Raw genomic sequence first — 24,044 nt, 5'->3', positions numbered from 1 at the left:
CCTCCCGGGGAACGACTCGACATTTTGTGCTTTTGAGGGGTGAGTGGGGCAGCAGACAGCTTCCACTATCTTTTTACATAAAGTTCAGTCTTTCAACTAAATTCATTAAGACAATTTTAATTTAGTTATGACACTAATTATTTAGAATTAAAATATTGCAAACAAAGCCATACTTTTTATTCCAGGCTTTTTGAGCCCCCCCCTCCCATAGGGGCCCTGTGTAATGTAATGTAATGCCACGTTTCCCTCCACTGCAAAGCCCCTGCCTCTAACCCATAGAGTTACAAAACACTGAACAAATGTTGCATGGTTTGTACTTTTGTTTATGCACAACGGTTTTCAGGCATTGAAATAAAAAGTTTTATTCTTCATTACCCACTTGTGACTATTAAAAATTAACTCATTGTCCCAATATGAGGATATAATTGTTTTCAAAAACTACTTACTGTTCAAAGACAATGCTTAGATCATTATAGTCATCAGGTCCTTCTTATTCCAAATAGCTAGGAGAAATTAAAAATGCATATCAAATTAAAGCTCAGGTCTCAGGAGGTTGAGCGCAAGAAAAACAAAGCAAAGAAAAAAATGACATAAAGAGAGACAAGAAAGGAGCTTTGCAAATACGTTTACTAGCTGTTTCTTTGTAAGCAGTTGCATGTCTGTGATCTTTAAGTGGCCACAGCCGAGATTCATGTGCCATACTGTAGCTGGTAGTGGGGGGGATTGGTCAATGCAACATAAATCGGGCTGGAACACATTCATCAAGGTGGCAGAGATTTGAGACTAGAGAGGCCCATCCAATCACCGGCAGAGAATAAAGGGGAGAGGCATAAAAGTCCGTACAGCAAGGTCATTTGAAAAAGAAGCTGATAAGACGAAAGGATCAAATCTCCAGTACGGGCGAGGCCCTCCTCTTGATGTCTGTCCCCATTAACTAAAGCCCTCGCCTGGCTCGCACAGTCACTGCCACGCCTCAGCTGTCTGATACAATGAAGGGGGAAAGTAGGAAAAAAAAAGAGGGTGACTCCTCTGCCATGCCGTGCTTTCACTGCTTTTATTTTGTCATCAAAATTTATGGCTCCGCTTGTAATTTCGTTTTTCAACCTTTTCTTTTTTTTTTTTCCTTGTTCAGGTATTACTTTAAAGGTTCTGTTTTTATTGTGTTTTATAGGGGAGCGATACCATATTCAGGCAGGTCTGGTTACTGTTTGTTTCGCCCTCCTGTCCTGCTGTCATGCAGACGGGCTGATTTGTGGCATCACACAGCCTTCTTCTGCTCTGGCTGTTTGTGTATTGGAGCATTGGCAGCTGTATTGCTCTCAACGCTGCAGTATGGATTTAGTCAGTTTGTGGTTTTACCACAGTCACAGTCTGGTGTCCACACACACACACACACACACACACACACACACACACACGCATAAAGCCACGCGCACAAACCACACACACAGTCAATCCTACAGCAGGTTTACTGTGTCACACTGGGGGCTGCTGTGTAATTGGGTGAATCTGCTCTCCAGCACGCTACAGAGATAGCCCTTTAAAATTTCACTTCACTTCTGGGAGTGTAAACAAACCTTGGGATTACTAGGGGTGTAAATCCACATTCCACCATTCCACTATTTCTGTCGCTCTCCTCTCATTTTTCTCTCTCTTTTTTTCTGTCGGCCACCTGCTTTGAGAGTTTATTGGCAGGTTAGGTGTTTGCTCAGTTTTTGGAGTGTGTTTGTGCCTCTGTCTGTCTTCCTGTATTTTATGGCTGTCAGCATGTTAACAAGTGCATGAATGTGTGTCCATCTCTGTCGCCGATATACGTGCATGTGCAGTAGGTGTGCGCCATGGGTGTGTGTTTTAGCATGTCTGTCGTGCGGACACTTTATGTGGCGGCATGCAGCTTTCTGTCTGTGTGTTCTCTGTGATGGATTGCTTGTCAGACGGCAGCATAGCACCGCTCTCACCGGCTGACGAAGACATTAAGTCACCAGTCACGTAGACGTAGTACGTTTCAACATTCCTCTGGGAAAATGCTTTAACCCTTCTCACTCCAGGACGGCTGTCAGATGACAGAGTGTATTACTTAGGAGGTGCTTGGCGCTAGAACCCACAGTATGACTGGATTCAGTGGAGTTCAGCCTCTTAATGCAGTTGTGTGGGAGGTGGAGGACCTCTGTCACATGTTTCTTTTAGATGGGCCAATTGCTGGGGTTATTGGCTACATGCTGTGTGCCACAACTGACGCTGCGAGTCTTGATTGTTTTTTTTATTTTTTTACTTTTTATTCTTTTATTTTATTTTACCCTAGCTGTAAGAATGCAGACAATATGTAATTGAAGGAGCACATCTTCTTGCACTGCAGCAGCCTGGGGGAGTCGTTGCTGAGGAAGGGATGACAATGCTTCCCTCCAACTCTGTCCTTTGTTTTTAATGCAACGTCATCCTCAGTGCTGCTGCTGCTGCCCCCAGAATATGAAAATAGCACACTCTCAAAGAATGTGAATGTTGCTAGCACCTAAAGAAAATGTAGTCTCTCTGTTACAGACAGCAGAAAAATCACCCCTGAGTGTTACCTATACACTCAGTCAACACATTTTCCAAAGGACTGTGAATTCTTATAGTGTTCATTTTGAGACAAGATGTAATGCATTAGTGTATCTTAAAATATAACAACTAGGTCCTGGTTTACATTTTGTCATTTTCATATGTCTTACTTGAAATTTTAGTCATATTTTTATGCACATACAGGCCATGTTACTCAAATAGTAGTCTTGCGTCGCTAGATCTAAATCACGCTGTGCCAGAGCTGGAGAAATGTCTTGTCTTGTTTGTGGTTGTTTGTATTTTTAACCAATCACAGTTGTCATGGGCGGCACTAAGCCAAGGATGCAGCAATGGTGCTCTGGCAAAGTCATGTCAGGGGGGAACTTGCTGTGGCAGAACATTTGCATTAAAAGGGCTACACCCACCCCACACAAAAGAAAAAGGCCAAAAAATGTAGGTTGCTACCTTAAATGTCGTTGTTTCACCCACAACTCTGATTGTGGTTGTCGGTATGGTTATGTGAGACTTATTTCCTGTAGCAATGAGGATTCTGAAAGGGTACATGCAGATAATGGAAGTGGAGGAGAACTCTGTCTGAAATAGGACTGTAATGGCAGGCTTACATCCTGTGAGTCAGATAATGACAGTAGTGATCCAGTATTAAAGTTTTTTCTCAACAGCATGAAATAATTTTGTCAGAATGAGCAGTAATTGAGGTTAGTTTTGAAATAAAAACCATCCTTATTATTCATTCAGAATTGACTTGATCAGATTTGATTAACAGTTGCCTGGTAACATGAGCAAACAACTCAGCATCAGTCATCAGAATCAGATTCAAATATTTTGGAAATCTGATAGGTGAATGGAAATGAGACATCACATTTTTGTAATTGAGCCCTATTTACTTAAAACCAGTGATAGGAGGACAGGAGAAGTTCAGGGTTTTTTTTGTGTGTTTGTGTTCTATAGGACCTCAGAACTCATATTGAGATGCATTTGGGAAAAAAACCTAAAGAAAAACCATGTTTTCATGGTCCTTAAAAATAACCACAAGCTAAGTTGACTCACTGTGACAGAAATATCTCTTTGTAGATTTTCTGTAATTTGGCAGTGTTCCTCCCCCATCTTGAATCGGAAGGGAGTTTTTCATGTCTGCACAGTTTTGTCTGTCAAGTAAAGTTTTTTGCCACCCACAGACACATTTGTACATTTATTTCTTTACATTTCAGTTTTCAATTTTAGATTGTGACAAGGCTTTGGTTACAGTGTGATTACATTTAGGCACAAGAATAACTTGATTAGGTTTAGGAAAACAAAATGTTTTGGCTGAAAATACCCAGCTAGGTGGCTACAAACATGGCTGGTCCAGAACTCATTTAAAAAGCCCTATTTTGTCTCTATAAACACAGCTGTTCCAAAGCTGTCGTTAAAATATTATCACTTAGGTTGCTTCAAACAAAGCTGAAAATTGTCATTAAAAATACCCACTTTGTTGCTACAGATATGAATGGAAATGCCCCTACTTGTCATTAAAAATACCAACTTTGATTGCCACAAACACAGCTGGAAATGTCCTAACCAGTCATTAAAAATACCCACTTTGGTAGCTACAAACAAAGCTGCATACGTCCCGAAATCTTGTTAAAAAAAATCTTGCTGTTGTTGCTACAAACATGGTTAGAAATGCCCTAAACTCATTAAAAGTACTTTGGTCATTACAAACATGATTGTAAATGTCCCAAACCCATTAAAAATATTCACTTTGGTGACTACAAAAACAACTACAAATGTCCAGAGTTCAATAAAAATAACTCCTTTTGGCGCTATAAACATAGCTGGAAATGTCCCAAACTCTCATTCAAAGTACCTATTTCGGTTGCTACATACTCAGCTGTTCTGTCATTAAAAATATCTGTATTTGTCACTACAAACAGGGCTGGAAATGTCCCAAACTGTTGTTAAAAGTTCTGGTTTTTGTTGCTACAAACATGGCTGGAAATGTACAGAGCTTGTTAAAAAAAATACCGGCTTTGATCGCTATCAATACCGCTGGAAATGTCCCAAACTCTTGTTAAAAATTCTGGCTTTGTTGCTACAAACACAAGTGGAAATGTCCCTATCTGTCGTTAAAAATACCCACATTGGTCACTACAAACATGGTTGGAAATGTCCAGAGCTTGTTAAAAATACCAGGTTTGGTCACAGCAAACATGGCTTGAAATGTCCCAAACTCTTGTTGAAATACTGTCTCTTGTTGCTACAAAAGAGGCTGGAAATGTCCCTACCTGTCAATAAAAATACCCACTTTGGTAGTAACAAACATGGCTAAGTGTCATGAACTTGTTAAAAATATCCACTTTGGTGGACACAAACATGGCTGGAAATGTCCCGAACCCTGCTTAAAAAAATCCCTACATTTGTTGCTACAATCACAGCTGGAAATGTCCCAACCCATCAGTAAAGAAATATCTGCTTTGTTGGTCTCAAGCAGTTGTCTTCTGCTTGGCAGCCGTTTTGCCTATAGTTATCAACATTTTATTCTACCGGGCTGCAAAAAAGGGTGCTTTATTATTTTTGTCTAACTGTGTTATTCCATGGTGCACAGTGGCTCTGCATGTACACAGAAATATATAAGCACCCACACTGGGAGTTGTCTCCTGTTGGCCACTGAGCAGCTCAGCTGGAACAATTTGGCTACACGCCTCGTTAAGGGCATTTTGACAACGGTGTATACATAAGTAATTTATTTCTGGATATTAAGTAATAACTTTGATCTCTGGTTTACCGCTCTCAGGAGCTAGTGCTGATGTAGTGCGGCAAATATATTAACCGCAAGTTCATTTCCTACCAGTTTTGCATTATGCTGAAACTTGTTTTTTTTTACTTCTACTTTTTTTCTTTTTTTATTGAGGAAGCATAATTCACATTAAACACTCTTGCCCCTGTGGCAGAGTTCTCAAATTAAGCAACATTTTGTTCATTTACCCATGATAAAGTTGTTCATTAGACAATATACTTTGCCTTATTCTTTGTTATTACCTCGCCATTGTAAATGCCTTGGGAGCAATTAAACATGTGAAGTGCCCAATTTTCCGTCCTCGACTTCCAGTCCTGAACTCTATCTGCATGTTGCACACATTTCCTATGAACTAATTAAAGTGAATCAATGACACAACCCTTTAAAATGGCGGCATATGTCACGGCCATCAGTGGGGAACAAAGGACCCTCTTAATTATTTTGTTCCTGCCGCTCCTGTAAACGGCTTGTCAAGGCAGCAGACTCAGTCGCCGACTCCTTGAAATAGGGATGTCATGTACACACACAGACATGTATTACACATACACACATAGGCAAGCACAAAAGCACACACACACAAACACTGTCCCCAGTTTCTCTGTGATGGCTCCCTCTCTGTCTTATAAAAGACTAGTAATTGTACTACAACAATGACAGTGTAAGTGCTTAAGTGTGACGGTCCTCTTACTCTTCAAAAGTGCAGCGTCCCTTATCCATCATTGGCTCTTGGGAACAATGTCTTGGATGCTGACAACCATATCTTATCTTCAAGATGTTATTTTTCCTGTTGCAAGCCCACCTCTGGCCCATGTTGTATTTGGACGAGTCTAATTTTGAAAAGTGTGTTACAGTCTGATATAAACACATTTATCCTGATCTTTTCAGCCTGTGCAGGGTTTTCCTCATTCATTCGCCCTGTTCCTCAGCTGCGTTCTGCGGCCCTGCTGAAACACACACTTTAGCATGAGTATGCATTAGTCCTGTTATGAAGACCGATGGGCTGAGAGAGACCATGTTTTTTCCTGCCTTGCAATTATTTACTGTGCCCCCCTGTAATCTAAAATATTTTCATCTTTCAGGTATAAATATAAAACATCACGGTAGAGGAGAGCCACCACTTTTAGTCACAGCCTGGGCTGTAGATCATGAGAGTGTTGGTGGAAATGGTGACAAATAAAGGGGTGGGAGGTTTGTGGCTGCGTTGGAAAATGAGAAAAAGTTCACACATGCCAGTTGTTTATGAGCATGCTTATTTGTTTAAGGGTTTCCCTCAATGCCCATCTGCAGTGTTGCAATAAATGCCCATCTGCAGCCCAGGAATCTAAAACTGGCTTTGTAGAAAATCAACTGGCGGTGCTCCAAGTATGTCATCTTCTCCTCTGAGAGAATAGACGGACAGGGATGGATGGATGGATGAAAGGATGCCTCGACACGCTTGTTTTCTCCACCTTGTTACAACCGTTTCTGTGTTATCAAGAGCTTTGGCCTGCCACACTACAGCACAGCGCTACACTTTGTATTTGACAATACTCTGCCTCGCGGAGCTAATCGCCTCTTAATTCTTGCGTTATTCCCCATCCGTGCGCATGCATTTCAATCAAATAGGTGGTACTGTCCAAAAATAGTGCTGGCGGCACTGCCTGGAGAGATGGGCTGTCAGTCTCCCTGTCTGATCATGAGCTATTATCCTCTCTGCCCACAGACAGGAGAGAGAGCTACACCAGTGTCTATGTGATCATGATCAATACATAATCACTTTCCTGTCACCGCAATGGCGCTATCAGGGGACAGTCCAGCCCCACAGACCAGCCATTTTAGAGAAAGGGTTTGGCACACCATCATTCTGACCTAGAAAAGCAGGAGGGGGGGTGAGCAGTGGCTAAGTGAAGGCTGGACTCATTTAAACAGTCATTGCCATGGGATGCATTATTACATTTTCACTATGCTTGGGTTCATTACATTAGTTTGCACTGTGCTGTCGTAAGAAAAGTGACTGTTATGAGACCAGACAAATATTTACTGACCAACAGACTGACTACTGTCTAATAGTGAATGACAAGGAAGTAGCTACACTAAGCATGCAGTTTACATCATTCATGACATGGATTTGTTGAGCAATTGTCTAACTGGCCAATGAATACATTTTGAGGTTTACAATTTCTGCATAATAGAGAGCTTTCTCAAATTTAATCCCGTCACTCCACAGTCAAGAAATCTGTGAATTGTTGATGGTATTAAAATCATTGCTGGCATCACGGAAAAAAAAAAAATGTAACTGAATACTTTAATCAATCACTCAGTTTTATTTGTCACGTAATTATATAAGGTACACGTCCAGTGAAAAGTAATCCTTCCAGTTTGTGAATAAAAGTTTAAATAGAATAGGAATAACGAAAATGAATGTGTTTGGGAGGTACTGAGCTCACGACGAAATAAATGAGACTTGGATTGTACTGCACGAGTTATGTGAGAATTTGTTAACGGTTGTTTTGATACACTTTTGTTGTTGTTAATCTTGGCTTGTATGACTTCAATTCATCAAGAATGTTTGCATTTTTTGGATTCTTTGTTCACTGTGGAGGCAGGCAAGAAAACATTTCTGAATTCATTGTATCACAGGGTGAGTAACTGACATATAAAGGATCATTTGCGGGATGAAGTATTTTTTTCATGACTTCTCCGGTCTTATTCTTGCAGTGTAAACATCCTTTAGGCAGGGTAAATCAACTATTGTAAGCGAGAGCGTATCTATGTTTCCTGGGTTCTATGTTCCCCACTTAACCCTGCAAAAAAGGTTCTCTGTTCCCCGCTTACACAAAAAAGGTTCCATGTTTCCCGGGTTCTATGTTGCCCGCTCAACCAAGTGGGAAACATAGAACCCTTTTTGTGTAAGTGGGAAACATAGAACCCTTTTTGTGTAAGTGGGGAACATAGAACCTTTTTTGCAGGGTTAAGTGGGGAACATAGAACCCGGGAAACATAGAACCCTGGAAACATAGGGATGACCCCTTGTAAGCAGGCCTTGTGGTCTTGTTCAGTGCTGTTTCTGTACTAGGCAGTGATGTTCCCCCTTCAGGATGTTCTCGATGGTGCAGGAGTAAAAATTCCTCCTAATTTAGGAGGGTACCCTGTCTTTCCTCAAGTGTCTGAGGTGAGTCTCTGTCTTTTCTTTCTTACCACTGAGTCAGTATGCAGCGCCCAGGTCAGGCTCTCGACAACGTGGTCGCCAACGTACTAGGCTGCTGTCCTGACACCAACAGGTCAGGTCCTGTGCTTTCTACTACCCTTCAGGTAGGCCATTTTATTACCTCCGCCAAGGAGGTATGTTTTCGCTGGCGTTTGTCTGTTTGTCTGCAAAATAACTCGAAAAGTTCTGAACAGATTTTGATGAAATTTTCAGGAAAGGTTGATAATGGGAACAGATGATAAAATTTTGGTGGTGATCGATTGAAGTAAAGTGGATAAAATAATAAAATGGCGGGAAATCCAAGCTGCTCGGCAGAGGTGTGCGCTCTCCAAGTGCTCTAGTTGTTGTCTGTGATCAGATGCATCACAGCTGAGTCGTCAGCAAACCTGATGATACTGTTGGAGCCAAAAGTGGTTACACAGTTGTAAAACAGAAGTCAGAATTTTCTAAAAAGGTCAAAAACCAATCCAGTTGCCAGAGTAAATGTTGGCATTCTAGGTTTCTGCAAGCCCTGGATATGTTGCATTTGTACATTATCATGTAGAGGATACATTGAATCCAAGTGGCAACCTCTGCAACTGAAAAAGTAAGCCAATGGGCAAGTGCCAAAAACTGCAGTTCATTGAATGACCAGTAGAGGCTGGCTCAGGAAGCCAGTCAATCCCCACAGACCCAACTTTACAGCAGAAATAAACATGTTTAAGGCCTACTAAAGCCTACATTTCCTTACATTTCAACATCCCTATGGTAAATTATGTTCAGGCACAAAAAAACATCATGTTTTGGCTTAAAACACCTGCTTGTTGTGACACAAAAGCTGCTTGAAATGCAGCAATGTCTCACTGAAAAACAACCAATTTTGTTGTTTGTTGTTCTGGAGCCGCGGTCATCACCATGTTGCCTAGGTGTCATGCCATCCACCATTTCCTCCACCTCCTGATGACAATGTCAGCTCATATATGTAATCAGAAGCCTCAGAGCTAGTGTTGACTGAGAGCTTTAGACCTCCAAAATGGCCACTAAAAGGGGTTGGTGTGTTCCCTGAAAACTCCATCTTCCTTTTTTTTTCAAGACCATTCTTTAATATCTAATATTTGCTCTGTGCATACTGTTGTAATAAACCACCAAGAATACTATTCTGTCAAGCACGCTACTGCCCCTCTGCCCCTCTCTCTGTGTCTCCCTTTCTCTTTTTTGACCCCCGCAGCGTAAAGCCAGTCAGACATAAACAGTATTGTTTTACCCGGGTAGGGCTCACAGCAGGGCACTGTTAGCCCCACGCCTCATGCAGCCCACAGCTCTCCCCATGCCTCAGTGATATCCCTTCTCTATGGCTCAGTGCCTGCATACATATGAATGCCCCCTGTCTTCTACCCTTCACGCTTCTGAGCTGGTCCAAGCTGAGCAGAGCTGAGATGTTACACAGCTGCCATGCTTGTTGGACGTGGGGATGTGGAGAAGTCTGGCATTCCAGCAATAGTAAATGAACTGTAATGTCACATTCTACTGAGTGATTATAGGTATGATGGTACTTGAGCTGAGAGTGCTTCCCTGTGGTGCGGTTTGCTGAGTTGTGCTAAGCATGCTGAGGGTGAATTCTGGGCGATGGGGGGAAAAAGCAGCTCATGTTCTTGTTAGATCAACTGGAAAATAGAACCTCTGTGTATATAAACATAATAATGAAGACTTTGTAGTACTGTTGTGCAATGCAGTGGTTTTTGCCTTTGCAGAATATCTCACACAGTGAGCCATGTCTTTGCTGTATATTCTTTGTACTGTAGATTAATGTGTTATTTCATCCAGTATTTCTAGACACTTAATTGTCTCGGAGCTTATCACACAGTTTGAAACAATGGTGTTAATTTGACAAAAAAAAAAATCCTCATTTTTATTTCATCATCCAGCAACATTTTGATGCCAGTAGCTGGGGTAAATGAGCATCTTGAATTTTAACATATCGGGCACTTAATCATGCTTATTCATATTTGTACATAAAGCTGCAGACAAGCGTACTGTTTAATTTTCAAATTCATTTCCTTTTTCCTGCCACCCTGCAGTGTACAGTAAGCATCTGCAAATGAGCATCTTGTGATAGCTCAAAGCTACATCTTTACGACCTTCCACTGTTTGATTATGCTTGCAATACTTCTAAGGAAATAAGCAGGCTATACAGATGAAGCTGTGCTGAGGGATAATGTGTTACAGAAATAAGCTGCAATGTCCTTCCATAGCCATTGTGTGTCACATCGGGCTGCATCCCCCAATTTATCCCCACTCTGGTTCAAGGAAGATTCCTATTGATTTCCTATCACTGAGCCAGTGTACATAGTAAATAGGAAGTGTGCGCCCTATTATTTCTGTCGGTTGATAAAACATGAGGCTAGACCCCCATGTCTTTATTCTGGGGCTCCTTTAGAAAACCACAGGCCTTTCAATCAAAAAAGAAAAGAAAACAGTTGTAAATATGATGTAAATGCCTCATATATGGTAATGGCATCTTTAGAAAATGATGTGTGTTTAAACTAATGGTTTGGTGTTAAATCCAGGACGTGATTAATGAGATTACACTTAGCGTGGGAAAACAACCGTAAACGCAGGCTGTATTTTCATACATGCTTAATGCATGTCACTTTGTGGGCTACTGCCCAAACCAACAGAGGGAGATTTGCTCTCCCAGGAAATGCTCATATGTAATCTTGCAGTGTCTGGGCATTTGCTTGACAGCGGGAGAAAAGTGAGACAAATCCATTTAGACAGGAAATAGCATGATTGCACCTACTTCCATATCTCTAACAGGTTTGACCGAGAATAGTGTGTAAGTAACACTTTTCAGGTAAAAACAGATGCCAGAGCAGTGGACATCAGTTGCATTCTGGGTGAGCATTTTCCATCGCAGGCTTTTTACATGCCTAATTCCTTCCTGCGTGGTTTTGTTTATAGCAGCCATTCATTTTTTTTTTTCATCCCTGGAAGTTTGTAGGTGTTGTGTTGCTATTATTGTAATCGCCACAATGCTACAGGCTTCAAATAAAAGCCAGAGACAATATTCCTCCTACAATTGAGTTTCTGTGCCCAGTGCCTGGCCTACAGCTGCATCCGTTTCTGCAGTGTCCCTGAAATTTCTGAGCATTATCAAGGGGAAGGACGAGCTAATCTGCACTGATTTGAAACAGGACCAAAACACTGGCTTTCCTAATCCCTCATTTTTTTATCAGGGGTGGTGAGGAGCATTTTACCCCTGTGGGAGGGAAAGAAAGAGGGAGCTATTTCATGCTTCACCGGTTCCACTGTTTTTATGAAGATTTTTTCCTACCCTCTACTTCCCCCCACTTCAATCCATAGTGTAACTGAATTTATAAAGTCCTGTTTGCAATAGTCAGACACCTTTTAGAAGTACGAAGGTACTTTTCATAATTAGGGATGTGTAGATGGCCGTCTTCTCCCTCTGTAGTGGTAGTAATTTAACTTTAAGGCAGATAAGACTCTGTATCTCTGAAAAAAGGAGGTGCAATTTCTTTAGCTGTCTCTCATTTTGTTCATTTGACAATTGGCAAACACCTATGGCACCCGGGATATAATTTGCTTCTGCATGAGCACACCAATTTGGATTATTGCAAACATCTGTGGGATATAATTCATATAATTATGTTTCTTTACATTCTGTCAACCAATTTATTTGATACTGTGTTTACTTATCTAACACCTTTGTGGGAAACGTCTGCAAAATGGTAGTTTTTCAAGGCAGAACTGTTCATAGCAGACATGGGAAACCCCGTATTGGGGTATTATCCTATATGATGTGTCAAGCTGTTCTCATGCACATTTTCCTATGAAAAGTAACACAAAATTCCTACATATCCCACATAATCATGAGCCAGTTATTTGTGTATAACCCACATATTTGGGAAAGCTGCGATAGCATGACCAACGCACTGATGGGAATATAGAAGGAAGTTTTCCCCGTAAGGAGGTAGGTTGGGATGGTGGATGATTCACAACACTTAGGACTTTCCCTAGGAGACTAGTGTTCAGAACAGTCTATTAAGGTATGTTTTCACCATGTCTCTTTTCCTAAACATGACTACAGTAACGTTACTTTCCTGACCCTAAAGATGCACAAAGATGTCGGTAACCCTAATCTCTGTAATTTTATGTTGAGGATGTAACATCATTTGTGGAGCACTAATTCATAGGATATCATACCAACCATTGTATGAGGATACGTTTGGTATGTAGATTTAAAGCAGTGTCCTCATACAATGTGTCATATGATATCTAGTCTCGCTCACCAGACCTTTCTCAAGAAAAGAAAGGTCTGGCTGCGCCGACTCTCACTTTAAGATTGGAGAAAAAAAACGCCCCAGCTTTTTTTATTTCTTTCAGCCAATCACAATCATTCTGGGCGGTGCCAGCAACGGTGCACTTGCAAAAATATTGCCGGGGGGAAACAGGTTTTGGTGTAACATGGGCACAAAAATATCGCTTACAGGACGCGAACCATGGCAGAAAAATGGCTACATCCCCGCAAGATCAAACACTGCAAAAGTTAGTAAAGGATGTGCTGAAAACTGCAACCAGAGGTGGTAGGGCGGGATTTCTATGGGTGGCTCGTTCTGCCCAATGAGAGGCTGATCTATGCAGCGAACTTCCGCCCACTCAGACTATATGATATCAAACAAAATAGCGCCCCACGAATGGCATTAATGATACTTAACTTACTTCACAGTACTTAACCTAAATTACAGTATGTACTTAATGTAAAGTTACATAAGTTAGCATTAGGCAAGTAAAGTTATGCAGATTAGGTCTAGGGGAAGAAACATAGTGACAACATACCTTAAAATATCTCAAACTTGACTTGGTTTTAAGCAGTCATGACCGCCAATCTCCTGGGGGAAAGTCCTGTGTATATTTGACCCATCCACCACCCAAACCAACAATGTATCCTCATACAAGGGGTTGTATGATATCCCACCGAAATGTACACACAACAGTTTGTATGATATCTAATGAATTAGTGCCCCACAAATGTTTTGTCCTGTGAAGTTACTGTGGTTAGGTTTAGGAAAAGAAACATAATGAGGACATACCTTAAAATGCCTCAAAATTAACATGGTTCCAAACACTGGTCTTATGGGAAAGTCCCGTCCTGTGTTTGTAACCCATCCACCAACCCCAACCTGCCTCCTAACAGGACCACTCAGGACTGCTTCCCTTTTTAGTCCCATCAGTGTATTGGTCATGTATTCAAAACCTTTAAAATATGACAGTTATGCACAAATTATTGGCTCTTCATTATGTGGGATATGTACACATTTTGGTGCATTACTTTTAATAGAATAATTTAGGAATAGGGCATGACAGCAGCATATAACCTGCCTTCTCACACAGACTTTTGGTCTTTGTACTTTTTCTGTCTTTATGCTCATCAGCACATAGGTCATGTGATTGCAGCCTTCTGATACAATGGGTTATATTTTGGGACATTACTTTTCATAGGTGAAAGTATGAGCAGTGCATGAGAGCAGCCTGTTTTTAAGGCATGTGAGACACATGCAGCTTGTGATGAGTATAGTCAATACAACGGTTGGCGTTTACTTCATGAAAATTGAGAGTAAGTTATCTGAGTGGCAGGTTAGTGGATTCAAGTAAAGAAAATTCCAAGTCTATCAGCAGCTAACATGCTGTTTTTTCGTCAGTGTTATCACAGCAAGCCGAAACACAGGAAGAAAGGGAGCTCATTGATCTGCTGTCATCTTAACACTGCAAAAGGCATGGGGTGTAACAAGCGGTATGAAATTTACAAGGTAAGCTTTGGCAACACAACAGCATGGGTCATCATAAGACTATGAATTACAAGAACACCTCTGTCTCTGAGGACCACTTGAGGCTCCCTTACTGTGAAATAATTGGGTTGCAACAGTGAAACTGCTACTCCAGTTAGAGTGCAAAGGTGGCTTTTGCTTTGTTTTGCTGTTACAAGACCACAGAGGCGGTTGTGACTATTAATCAATAGTTGACACATGTAGCTGACGTCACAAAGAGGAGATAACTGAAAAACATCTTTGGTGTAGTGCTGTTTGTGAAAGGTCCTTTGTGTTTTGTAGAGGTTACCCTGGAATGCTTTGCTTTGGTGAATTTAATGTGTATTCTGAGAGTTTGTTTTTTAACTTCTTGCAGATTAGATGTATCTTAAATCATCACTGCGCTGCACATTGGTCAGCAGGTCAGTTGGAGGTTGTTTCGGTGCTTGTAAAGGCAGCAAACGACAGCAACCCGAGATGTCTGATTTGTGGGTCACACACTGTGCAGAGACTGTGTTTCTGTCGCATCTGGCATCTTTTATTTTTTTTATTTTCATGTTTTAATTCATGACTGAAACCTCTGAATCGCAATGTCGGAGCTAAACTCAGCAAAGGTCTTTACTACAAGCCTTTTCATCTGCAGTGGACAGACTTAGGTGCCTGTGGCAGGACCTGTGCCGTCTGCGACGAGGGACGTCTCCCTTTGTTGTCAGAACACCTCTAAACATCTTTCACAGAAACAATTACCATACCATCTGTAGCTTCCTGCCAGCGTGTTGCTCACTGTCAGCATGTCAGTTTCTTTTCTCTCCTTCTTTCTTTTTCCCTCTCACACACACTCCATCACACTGAGACTGATGAGGAGCTAGGTCACTGTGAATTAAAATGGATGAGTTTAATTGCGTTAATAGTCCCTTTATATTCAGTTTTTCAATGCATTTTTCCCTGATACCTTATAACGGAGCTGTGAATGGTGGATTGAATTGTCGCTAATCTATTTTGTGATTTGCCTTGAGCGTTTGGCAGAGCTGGTATATTGATGAAGGTCCTTGTGTACATTTCCTCCAAAGCTCATACAGCTGGTTTAATAAAGGCCCTCATTTCTGATACATTGCGTATTGTTGACATGAAGGTAATGGCTAATTGCTCCAGTGTTAAAGAAATAGTGATATCCGATTTGCACTTTGAGAATACATGTGCCAACACTTACATTAACATAAACAAAACTTTTAATTGGGCAAACTCTTTTAAGAGAGCAAAGTGTTTTCTTTGTGTGTTAAGACTGTAAGTTTGCTTCAAGTGATATGGCACAAAAACATACATTAGATTATCTTATAACCTTCAACAGTGTTGCAGCACTCCTTTTAGCATGAACACAGTTGTGAAAGCAGAACTTGGCCATCAGTTTAATCGGTTACTTTCCATGCTGTGCTACAAGAAGTATGTGACACATCCTTCACTGTCATGTTGATTTGCACACTAGCTAACATATTCAGCAAAGGCTAACACTAAGAGGCTAAATGACAAATCAACACTGACATGACTGGTTTGTTCAGTTAGGCCAGACACCCATTATAACATATTTCATCTGAAGGCATGTCAAGTAATTGACACTTTGATGCCGGAACTGAACACATACCATCGGAAGATGGATTAAGGGCACAAGATACAGTTTGTTTGTGGGTGGGTGCACGTGCTTCTTCGAATAACATGTTGTTTTCAGTTCAGACTGAAGAAGACTCAAACCCTAAATTCATTCTAAATTATTTCTAAAGTTATTAGGAGGAGAGAGGGGCTCAAAAAGTTTAAGTGTTGAAGTGAGGATGGTGTAACACTTTTGGAAGAGCTGGGGAGAGTGTTTTAAATTTATCTCACATCAACGTCAGTAGCTGCAATGATTGGGATGCACTATTCTCTATTTGTCATAATTTATAATGTGAAATTTGGTGGATATTATGAAAGCTATTCTTTCATTTACATAATCTATTAACTTTAAAAAAGCACACTGCATTACATTTTCTATGTATTTAAACAAGGGTGATGGCTTCATTTCAACATTGGGGGAGACACATATGTAATGTGGAGTTTGGTGGTCCTGCCATAGTATCAGTCCACCGGATCATATGTTGGTATTTTTGCTTATTGGAGTATTTGCAAATGCTCCAACCTAAACTAAAATGTTATGTAAGTCAATAAACCATAATAATTCATACAGTATTGAAGTTATGTCATAAATTAAAAATAAAACAAAAATCTGACATTTTTTCATTGAATTTGAAACACACAAAACACATTGATCCATATTGATCTTAATGTAGAAACATGATTAAAAAATACTTATTCACACTTCATGCATTATTTTAACTATGTACATCTCATGTTTAGATTTTTTTTTAAATCATGTTTAGTTTTTGAGATATGCTAATTTTTTTGAGCAACATTTAAAGCCATTTTATTGTTTCATCTGCAGTAGAAACATTTCCCCAGTGCCTATGTTGGTATTTTTTGATATTTCATATCCCCCAAATCTGTACAACCTAAAGGTTGCTATAGGTTATATAAGTCAGTACACCATAGTAATTGATGAAAGTATTGAAACTGTGTCACAAATAAAATAACATTACAACTGATAATCATATTGACCTGCTTCTCATCTTCTCTGGTGCCACCACATGTTTTTAACCATCATTTGGATCACTTGTAACATAAAGTAGTGACATCATTGCAAGCAGATAACATGACGGCAAAAAAGACACAACTCTGCTGCTGCTGCGACAGAAAAAACAATGATGTCACGTGCACATGTTATAAAAATGGAGGGAGACGTGTCCCCTGCGTCCCCCCCACCCCTCTAAAATCTACAGCTATGCATCTGTTGGTTTTATAATAATATGGGTTGTTTGTCCAACACTGGTAGTATTCTGATTAAGAGGGGTAATGTTACATTCTTTTGACATCAAGGTTCTATTGAAATTGCTGATCAAACGATGGAGAGCCATGCTATTTTAAGAAAAACACAAAAACAAACATAACGGCCGGGCTCCACCAGGCACGTCAGCGGCGCGACACGTCTGCAGCGCGACCCCCGTAGCAGCTCGCCCCCCTGTTAATCAATTACAGTGGCTCCACCGGCAACGGGAGCGGCGCGACAACCCCCTATTTTACGCGGCTCTTCTATTTTTGTCGCGTTACGCTCCCCTACGTGACCCTCCAGCAGATAAAAACTACATGAAATAGTGTGCTAAACGAGCACAATGTGTTTTTAAATGAATAAACCATTATCAGAGGTGATATGTGATGACTTTTTTTTCATGCATTTACCCATGTTTATCCGTGATCCTACCATTTAAACTAGCCTATGTATTTTAATACAGTTGAAACTGTTTATTGTATATTGTATTGTAAATATATGTAATAACTTAGGTGGAAAATGCTTTAACTTACCCATTTCATGCAGCCTCTCGGCTCAGCAAACAGTAAACAACCCCACTGGCTTCTCTATGTGTCGCTTCCATACGCCGTCAGTGGAGCCCAAATGAATACGCTGCAACGCTACGCTGACGTGACGCTTACGTTTGCAGCCGGTGGAGCCTGGCCGTAAGGTTTAGCTGCCCTGTACTTTTACATATCTAATTTTATACTTTTTAAAAATATTTTTATTTTCCTTATCTTTAGCCTGTAAAGCCTTTGATCGACCTCTGTGTATGATAAGGAGCTCTATTACTAAACTTTCCTTGCCTTGCCTTCCCCATCATGGTAATTTTGATTTGTCCCTCACATATTAAATTAAAAATACACAGATACAAAAAGCTCAGATGTCATGCACACTGCTGATATTTCAGAGCAACACAATTGCCAGTGCTGTGCAGATATCAAGCCTGTCTGATACAGATGGGACTGGATTTTTTGAACAAATCAACCCCACATAGGGATGAATACTCTCACCGTGATTGGCAAAGCTATGTAGAGGTGATTGACTATAGAGTTATAGTCCCTTACTCTGTCTTCCTGCCCTACAGGTACCCCAGTTACCCGGGTAACAGCCACAGATGCAGATGATCCAGTGTACGGGAACAGCGCTAAACTTGTCTACAGCATTCTGGAGGGACAACCGTATTTCTCTGTCGACCCCAACTCAGGTAAGTGCTTCTGTGCTTATAGGTGTTTTGAAATTAGTAGATGAATCTATTCTGTGGGCAAAGTTGTGAAGGTTTTTGTTGTTCACCTTGACTTTAATTAAGCAGCACACACTGCAGGCCATTTCAGAACATGTTTCACACACAAGAGTCATCTGTGCAGGATGGCCATGTGAGGTTGTGCACTGCATCCAGCTAAAATATTACAAAAAAAACATGCTTAATACTACAAGCAATAATACAGAAGTCCAGTGTAAGTGCCCTGACTCTAAAGGAAGGAGGCACAAAAGGAGGACACCTCTGCAGGGCAGGCAAAGCTCTTTGTGCTGTTATTCATTGTTTGCCTGACAAAGCCTGATGAAGATCTCTACGAGATCGAAACCGTGCTTCATTAAATTTAATGGGAGCTAGTAATACAGTGTGCAAAGCCTTTGTCTGTTTCTAACCAATGGAGAGCATAATGTATTACAAAATGCAATGAATGAACGCCACGCCCATAATGGGACAAAAAGGAAAGAAATAGGCTTAACAGTGAGACAGTGATTACATCTAAGGATTATTTCAGTAGTCTTTTTCTACCAGACAGGGGCCAGGCACATCAGACCAGAATCCTTCAGTATTTAAACATTGTCCTTTTTTTATTACCTGCTTCAACTTAGATAAATGAGCTTACAAAGTCACCTCAGGTCAAATAGTGGGCTATCACTGTTTGACCAAGTCTGTAGGTAAGACCATCCAACTCGCCGGTGGAAATAACTTCACCTCAGAAGGGTCTAATTTACTGTACTGTATATAGATGCAAGGATATAGTATTACCTTAACTGTGAGATCTCCTCTAAGCTTTCAGGATCCAACTGTGTATCAGACCCCCAACAGACTATTCTGTGTATACACTTTTAAGCAAGCAGTATGCAGTGGAACATTTTAATGCATGTTTTGCATTACCAGAATGAACATCACACCCCATTTGTGTCCAAGATTGTCCCAGTTACCTGCAGGCAACAAGGTTTTCTGAAAAGTACAGAATGTCATTCATTATTAGATCGTGACCAATCCTTGAAGGGATAATTAATAATCATAATTAATGCGGTTACCTCTGCTGTGCTACGTGTGTAAAAATGCCTATTTTTAATTTGGAGACGCTGGTATTGTTCCTGCTGCTGTGTGACGGCTGCAGGTATTTAATGATACGTGTAAATAAACAGATTATTCAGTAAAGTGAACATAATCAGTAAAATTCATCAAGCTAATGCATTTCAGACTGAATTTGAAGGGCAAAATTAGGACAGAAAAGTTGAACTTAAAATATATGAAAGGTATTTAATAGTTTAGGGAGAGATGGCCTCAGTGTGTGCTCCACCATCAACTCAAGCCACAATGTGGACAACAACAAAAAAAAATAAATTCTTACATTTTCCTTTGTGTTGAGGCAGCAAAAAACTTTTACAGCTTTTGTATATTTTCTATTAAGGAATGGCTTTGTGGATTTGTTTGGGTGGTGAGAGACAGACCTTGAAAGCAGCTGTATCGCGTCAAAAACAAATTAAACTGAAAGCACGCATTAAAGGGACAGTTAACCCCAAAAAAGTCATACCTTTCCTCTTACCTGTAGAGTTTTTGTAGTCCAGTTTGTTTTGGTGTCAGTTGCTGAGTGTTGGAGATATCGGCCATAAAGATGTCTGCTTTCTCTCCAGTATAATGGAGCTAGATGGCACTCCATTTGTGGTGCTCAGAGTGCTAAAAAAACTCATTTGAAAACCTCAACAGCAATGTATCATTCCAAGATAATTTTACAGACCTTGTTGTGAGCATGTTGGAACCATTTTCTTTTTACCGAACTCCACCCGCCAACCACATCACCACGAAGACGGAAGAGTTCATCTACTGCTAGCAACACTTAGCAAGCTAACATTTTAGCTCAGCCAAGGATTGCATACATTTTTACATCTGGCACTGTCACAAACACAAGTCTCTCTTCCATGAGTAGATGCACGCTCCCTCCTGCTCAGTGATACAGTTGGCAGGTGAAGTTCGGTAGAAAGAAAATAGTTCCTACATGAAACTGATCACAACAAGCTCTGTGGATTATGTTGGGTAACAGCATTGTGATTTCTGGAAAGAGACGTTGCTAATGAGTTTTTCAAAAAAAAAAAAAAATGGCACTTTGAGCACCACAAGCCTAGAGCACCATCCAGTTCTATTATATTAGAGAGAAGGCAGACATCTCTATGGCAGATATATCCAATACTTGGCAAGTTACACCAAAACAAGCTAGACTGACACATAGCACTGCAGGTAAAAAGAAAAATAAGTCTTTCAATTTTGAGATGAACTTTCCCTTTACATAATCCAAAGAAGTTATTAAATCGTGAGCAAGGAATGGTAATGCGAGAGTGCAAATTATTAAATAGACAGCACAATTTATAAATGTTCTCTCTCAGTAACACCTCCTGGACTCCAAAGGGGGAAAAATGCCAACTGAATGAGAAAAGAAAAATGCAGAGACTGAGAGTTATTCAGATGAAAAAATGCATTTATTAGAGATCACCGGATAACACAAAAGAAATATTTGAATATTTAAATCAGTTCTGAAGGTTACCTGGTAAACTATGACATCTAAACATGAGGTCAAGCAAGACATCTACATCCTGAATATATGCACATACAGCTGTGCATCAACAGAAGATGGCACATAAGCCAGAGGATCATACTTTCTGTAGTATCTAAGGGAAGTATAGGGGATCCAACCAAACATTTATTATAATTAATTCATATTTTAGTGATATTTATAGTTTGCTTATACACCAGTGTCTATAATGCAGCCTGAGTTTTTGCAGTAGAGCTCTCTGTGCTGCGTGGATTGAAATGAAAAAGAAAGACAGATGTGACTGCAGTGGGAGAGAGGGTAGCTTATTAATGTACATGTGCACTGCCCACAGCTGCAACAGGTTGTGCAGGTTCCAGCAGGTGGAGATGCAACAGCTTCCCCACCTGCTGGTCCACCTGAGCTGATCTCACTCTGTTGCTGTGTATTAGGGGGGAATGCATACATTTTCTGAAGGGACATAAAGGGATTTATACTTAAAAACAAACACTTATCAAGAGCCCACATGGCAGCTGTGAGTTAACGAGCTTGTTGTTCACCACCATGTCTACATAACCTCTTTTCGGCAAGCCTGCGAGGGACAACATCAGCGAATGCACGCTAAAAGAGAGCTGACAATGTTGGTTATGGCTTAAAAAGTTGTGTAATGACAACAGGACTGCAGGTAACTCAGCCCATCTGTTTTTTGAAATGCTTGTAGATTATCGCTGCACGAGGCTGCTGTTAACTCAGGCTCCCCGGGCTCGCTCTCTTTCTCTACACCTTCCCTCTACAGCTGCACACTTTCTTTTCAAAACATGAACAGTACGCTGGGGCAAAAATATGCATCAGTGGGGGCGCTGTAACTGAAAGGTGGAGTGTAAAGCTTTAAATTAAACATTGAAAAATCAATGAAAAAATGTATAAGTGGGCAAATGAGAAAAAAAGCAGCTGATATGTGGAGTGAAACAGAAATACGAACTTTGATCTCACAGATCTTCGTCAGGCTTGTCAGGCAACTGTTACTGACATCACTAATGGACAGTGTTACATACACACAATATTACTCACACGTGATTGCAATCTGCATAATAAAATCACCTTGGCCCTGCTGAACAAGTCACGCTTAGGCTTTCACAACAGGAAGTATAAGCTACGCGTGCAGGTGGGAGAGGACAAAAGTATGCCTCTATCAGTGGGGAGCATCAAGACAAATGCAACAGCTTCTCTATTATGTTCGTCCTGGTTAGCTAGGTCAAATGATCATCAGTGACATGCTGTATGGTTCAACAATGGGTTGCATGAAATTCATTATGAAACTACTAAATTATAAGATTCATATGGGCATCACTGAGCTGCACGTTTCCATTAACTGATTGGTCGTCCTAAATGCTAAATGGGGCAGTACTCATATGCTTGCTATGCAACATTATTGCGTTATGAAGTCAAAGGAATAATAATAATTACTTCTTCCTTTCACGAGGCAAACTCCTCAGCAGCGTCATCATGCATAAAGTTATCTCAAAACAGACTCCAGATTGGATCTTTAATTGCTTTTGCAGCTGACTTTTTAACATGTGTGTCTGTAAGCAATATGATTAAATAATGGTGAAATTACATTAATAAGAAATGAGATGGAAATCGACTGCTCACAATTTGGAAAACAGCACACAATAAACAAGCTTCAAGAAAGGGAGTCTTGAAATTTATGTACATAATTAGGACGAACGCTCAGTTCAACTCGTAGAAATCGGGCTCGTCCTCACGGCTATAGGCGTCACAGTCTCCAAGCATCTGCAAGCCGGGACGTGGCTTTAGAAAACGCACTGAACGGACAATTTAAGGATTAGCATTCATGCTTTGTGTGACTGCAGAGCACACGCAGATGGCTCATTCAAGTGAGCCAGATGTTTTAATGAATGTTAATGAAAAATAAAAGGTAAGGGGAAAACAACCATTAGAATGCGTTTGACACTTACAACGCCACATTGGAAATGAAAAGCATTCAATAAATAAATAAACATTATGCCCCAATTCATCACTTGGTTAATGGTCGGTGAAAAAAAAAGTTGAGGCAAATATCTATGGAAATGAGTGTTTGTCTATCCTCCCTTTTCAGTGATTAGGAATTAATTTGAATAATTAACGATGATCAACAGAGATGAGAGTGTTGCTTCTAGCATGATGACTGAAGTATGTTTGTGTGTGTGTGTGTGTGTGTGTGTGTTTGTATGCGTGTAAGAGGGAGTACCAGGCACTTGTTTGTGTTGCTTTTTGTTATTATTGATTCATTTGTTTGCTTGACGAGAGGAGAGGTGGGCCCACCTTGTTGATCCCAGTCAAAGCTAATTTCTAACCCTCACACCAGTGACATGATACAGCACGTGAAGTTAAAATGTTGCTTTTGCACACCACACATACACACCTCTGAGCTGATCATTCCTATAAGTAAAGCAAATATTACAATAAGGTGAAAACTCTTTACATAATTGCACATGTCCATGGTTTAAAAAATGGCAACTGGACTCTTGTGACAAATGTATGTCCACTCACTGTGTCCTCCAGATGTCTCTTTGTTTGTGTCCCATGCATATTTAGAAGGACAAGTGAAACTACATACTGTTTGTGATGTTTCAGTTTAAGAGCACTTGAAAAGCCTGTTTTTTCTGTCATCAGTTGTATTTTTATCCTTAAGAGCACCTTAAGGTTATCTGGACTGTATGTGAAGTGGAGCACTTGGTCTTTGCACTGTCTATTGCAGTGCTCTGTTGAATGAAGTCATTATGATTTATTATTTATATTCATATTCAGGGTTTGACGCTAACTTTTTTCCCAAGGAGCACATGTGCTCCTAAGTTGAAAAAGTAAGGAGTGCACAAAGAACTTCAGGGGCACAATGTAAATTGATCAAATGATGTGTTTTCCATAATAAATGTGATGAAAATAGACATTTACAAGCAAAATTATTTAATGATTTGTATACAAAATGTACAGAAAG

The 24,044-nt window shown here is 40.4% G+C and overlaps 1 protein-coding gene across 2 annotated transcripts in view; it reads left to right on the top strand.

Annotated features, from left to right (window-relative positions):
- Positions 1-24,044, top strand: part of cdh8 (cadherin 8) — a 117,425-nt gene that overhangs the window by 54,005 nt on the left and 39,376 nt on the right. For both annotated transcript variants that reach the window (XM_033626974.2, XM_033626966.2), the window contains exon 3: positions 18,346-18,465. In XM_033626974.2, coding sequence (XP_033482865.2) covers positions 18,346-18,465 — 120 coding nt within the window. The remainder of the gene's footprint in view (positions 1-18,345; positions 18,466-24,044) is intronic.

This window comes from Epinephelus lanceolatus, chromosome 2, assembly GCF_041903045.1.
Source record: "Epinephelus lanceolatus isolate andai-2023 chromosome 2, ASM4190304v1, whole genome shotgun sequence".
Taxonomy (NCBI): domain Eukaryota; kingdom Metazoa; phylum Chordata; class Actinopteri; order Perciformes; family Serranidae; genus Epinephelus; species Epinephelus lanceolatus.
The sequence above is the reverse complement of the archived record's forward strand: the minus strand, read 5'-3'. Positions and strand labels throughout refer to the sequence as shown.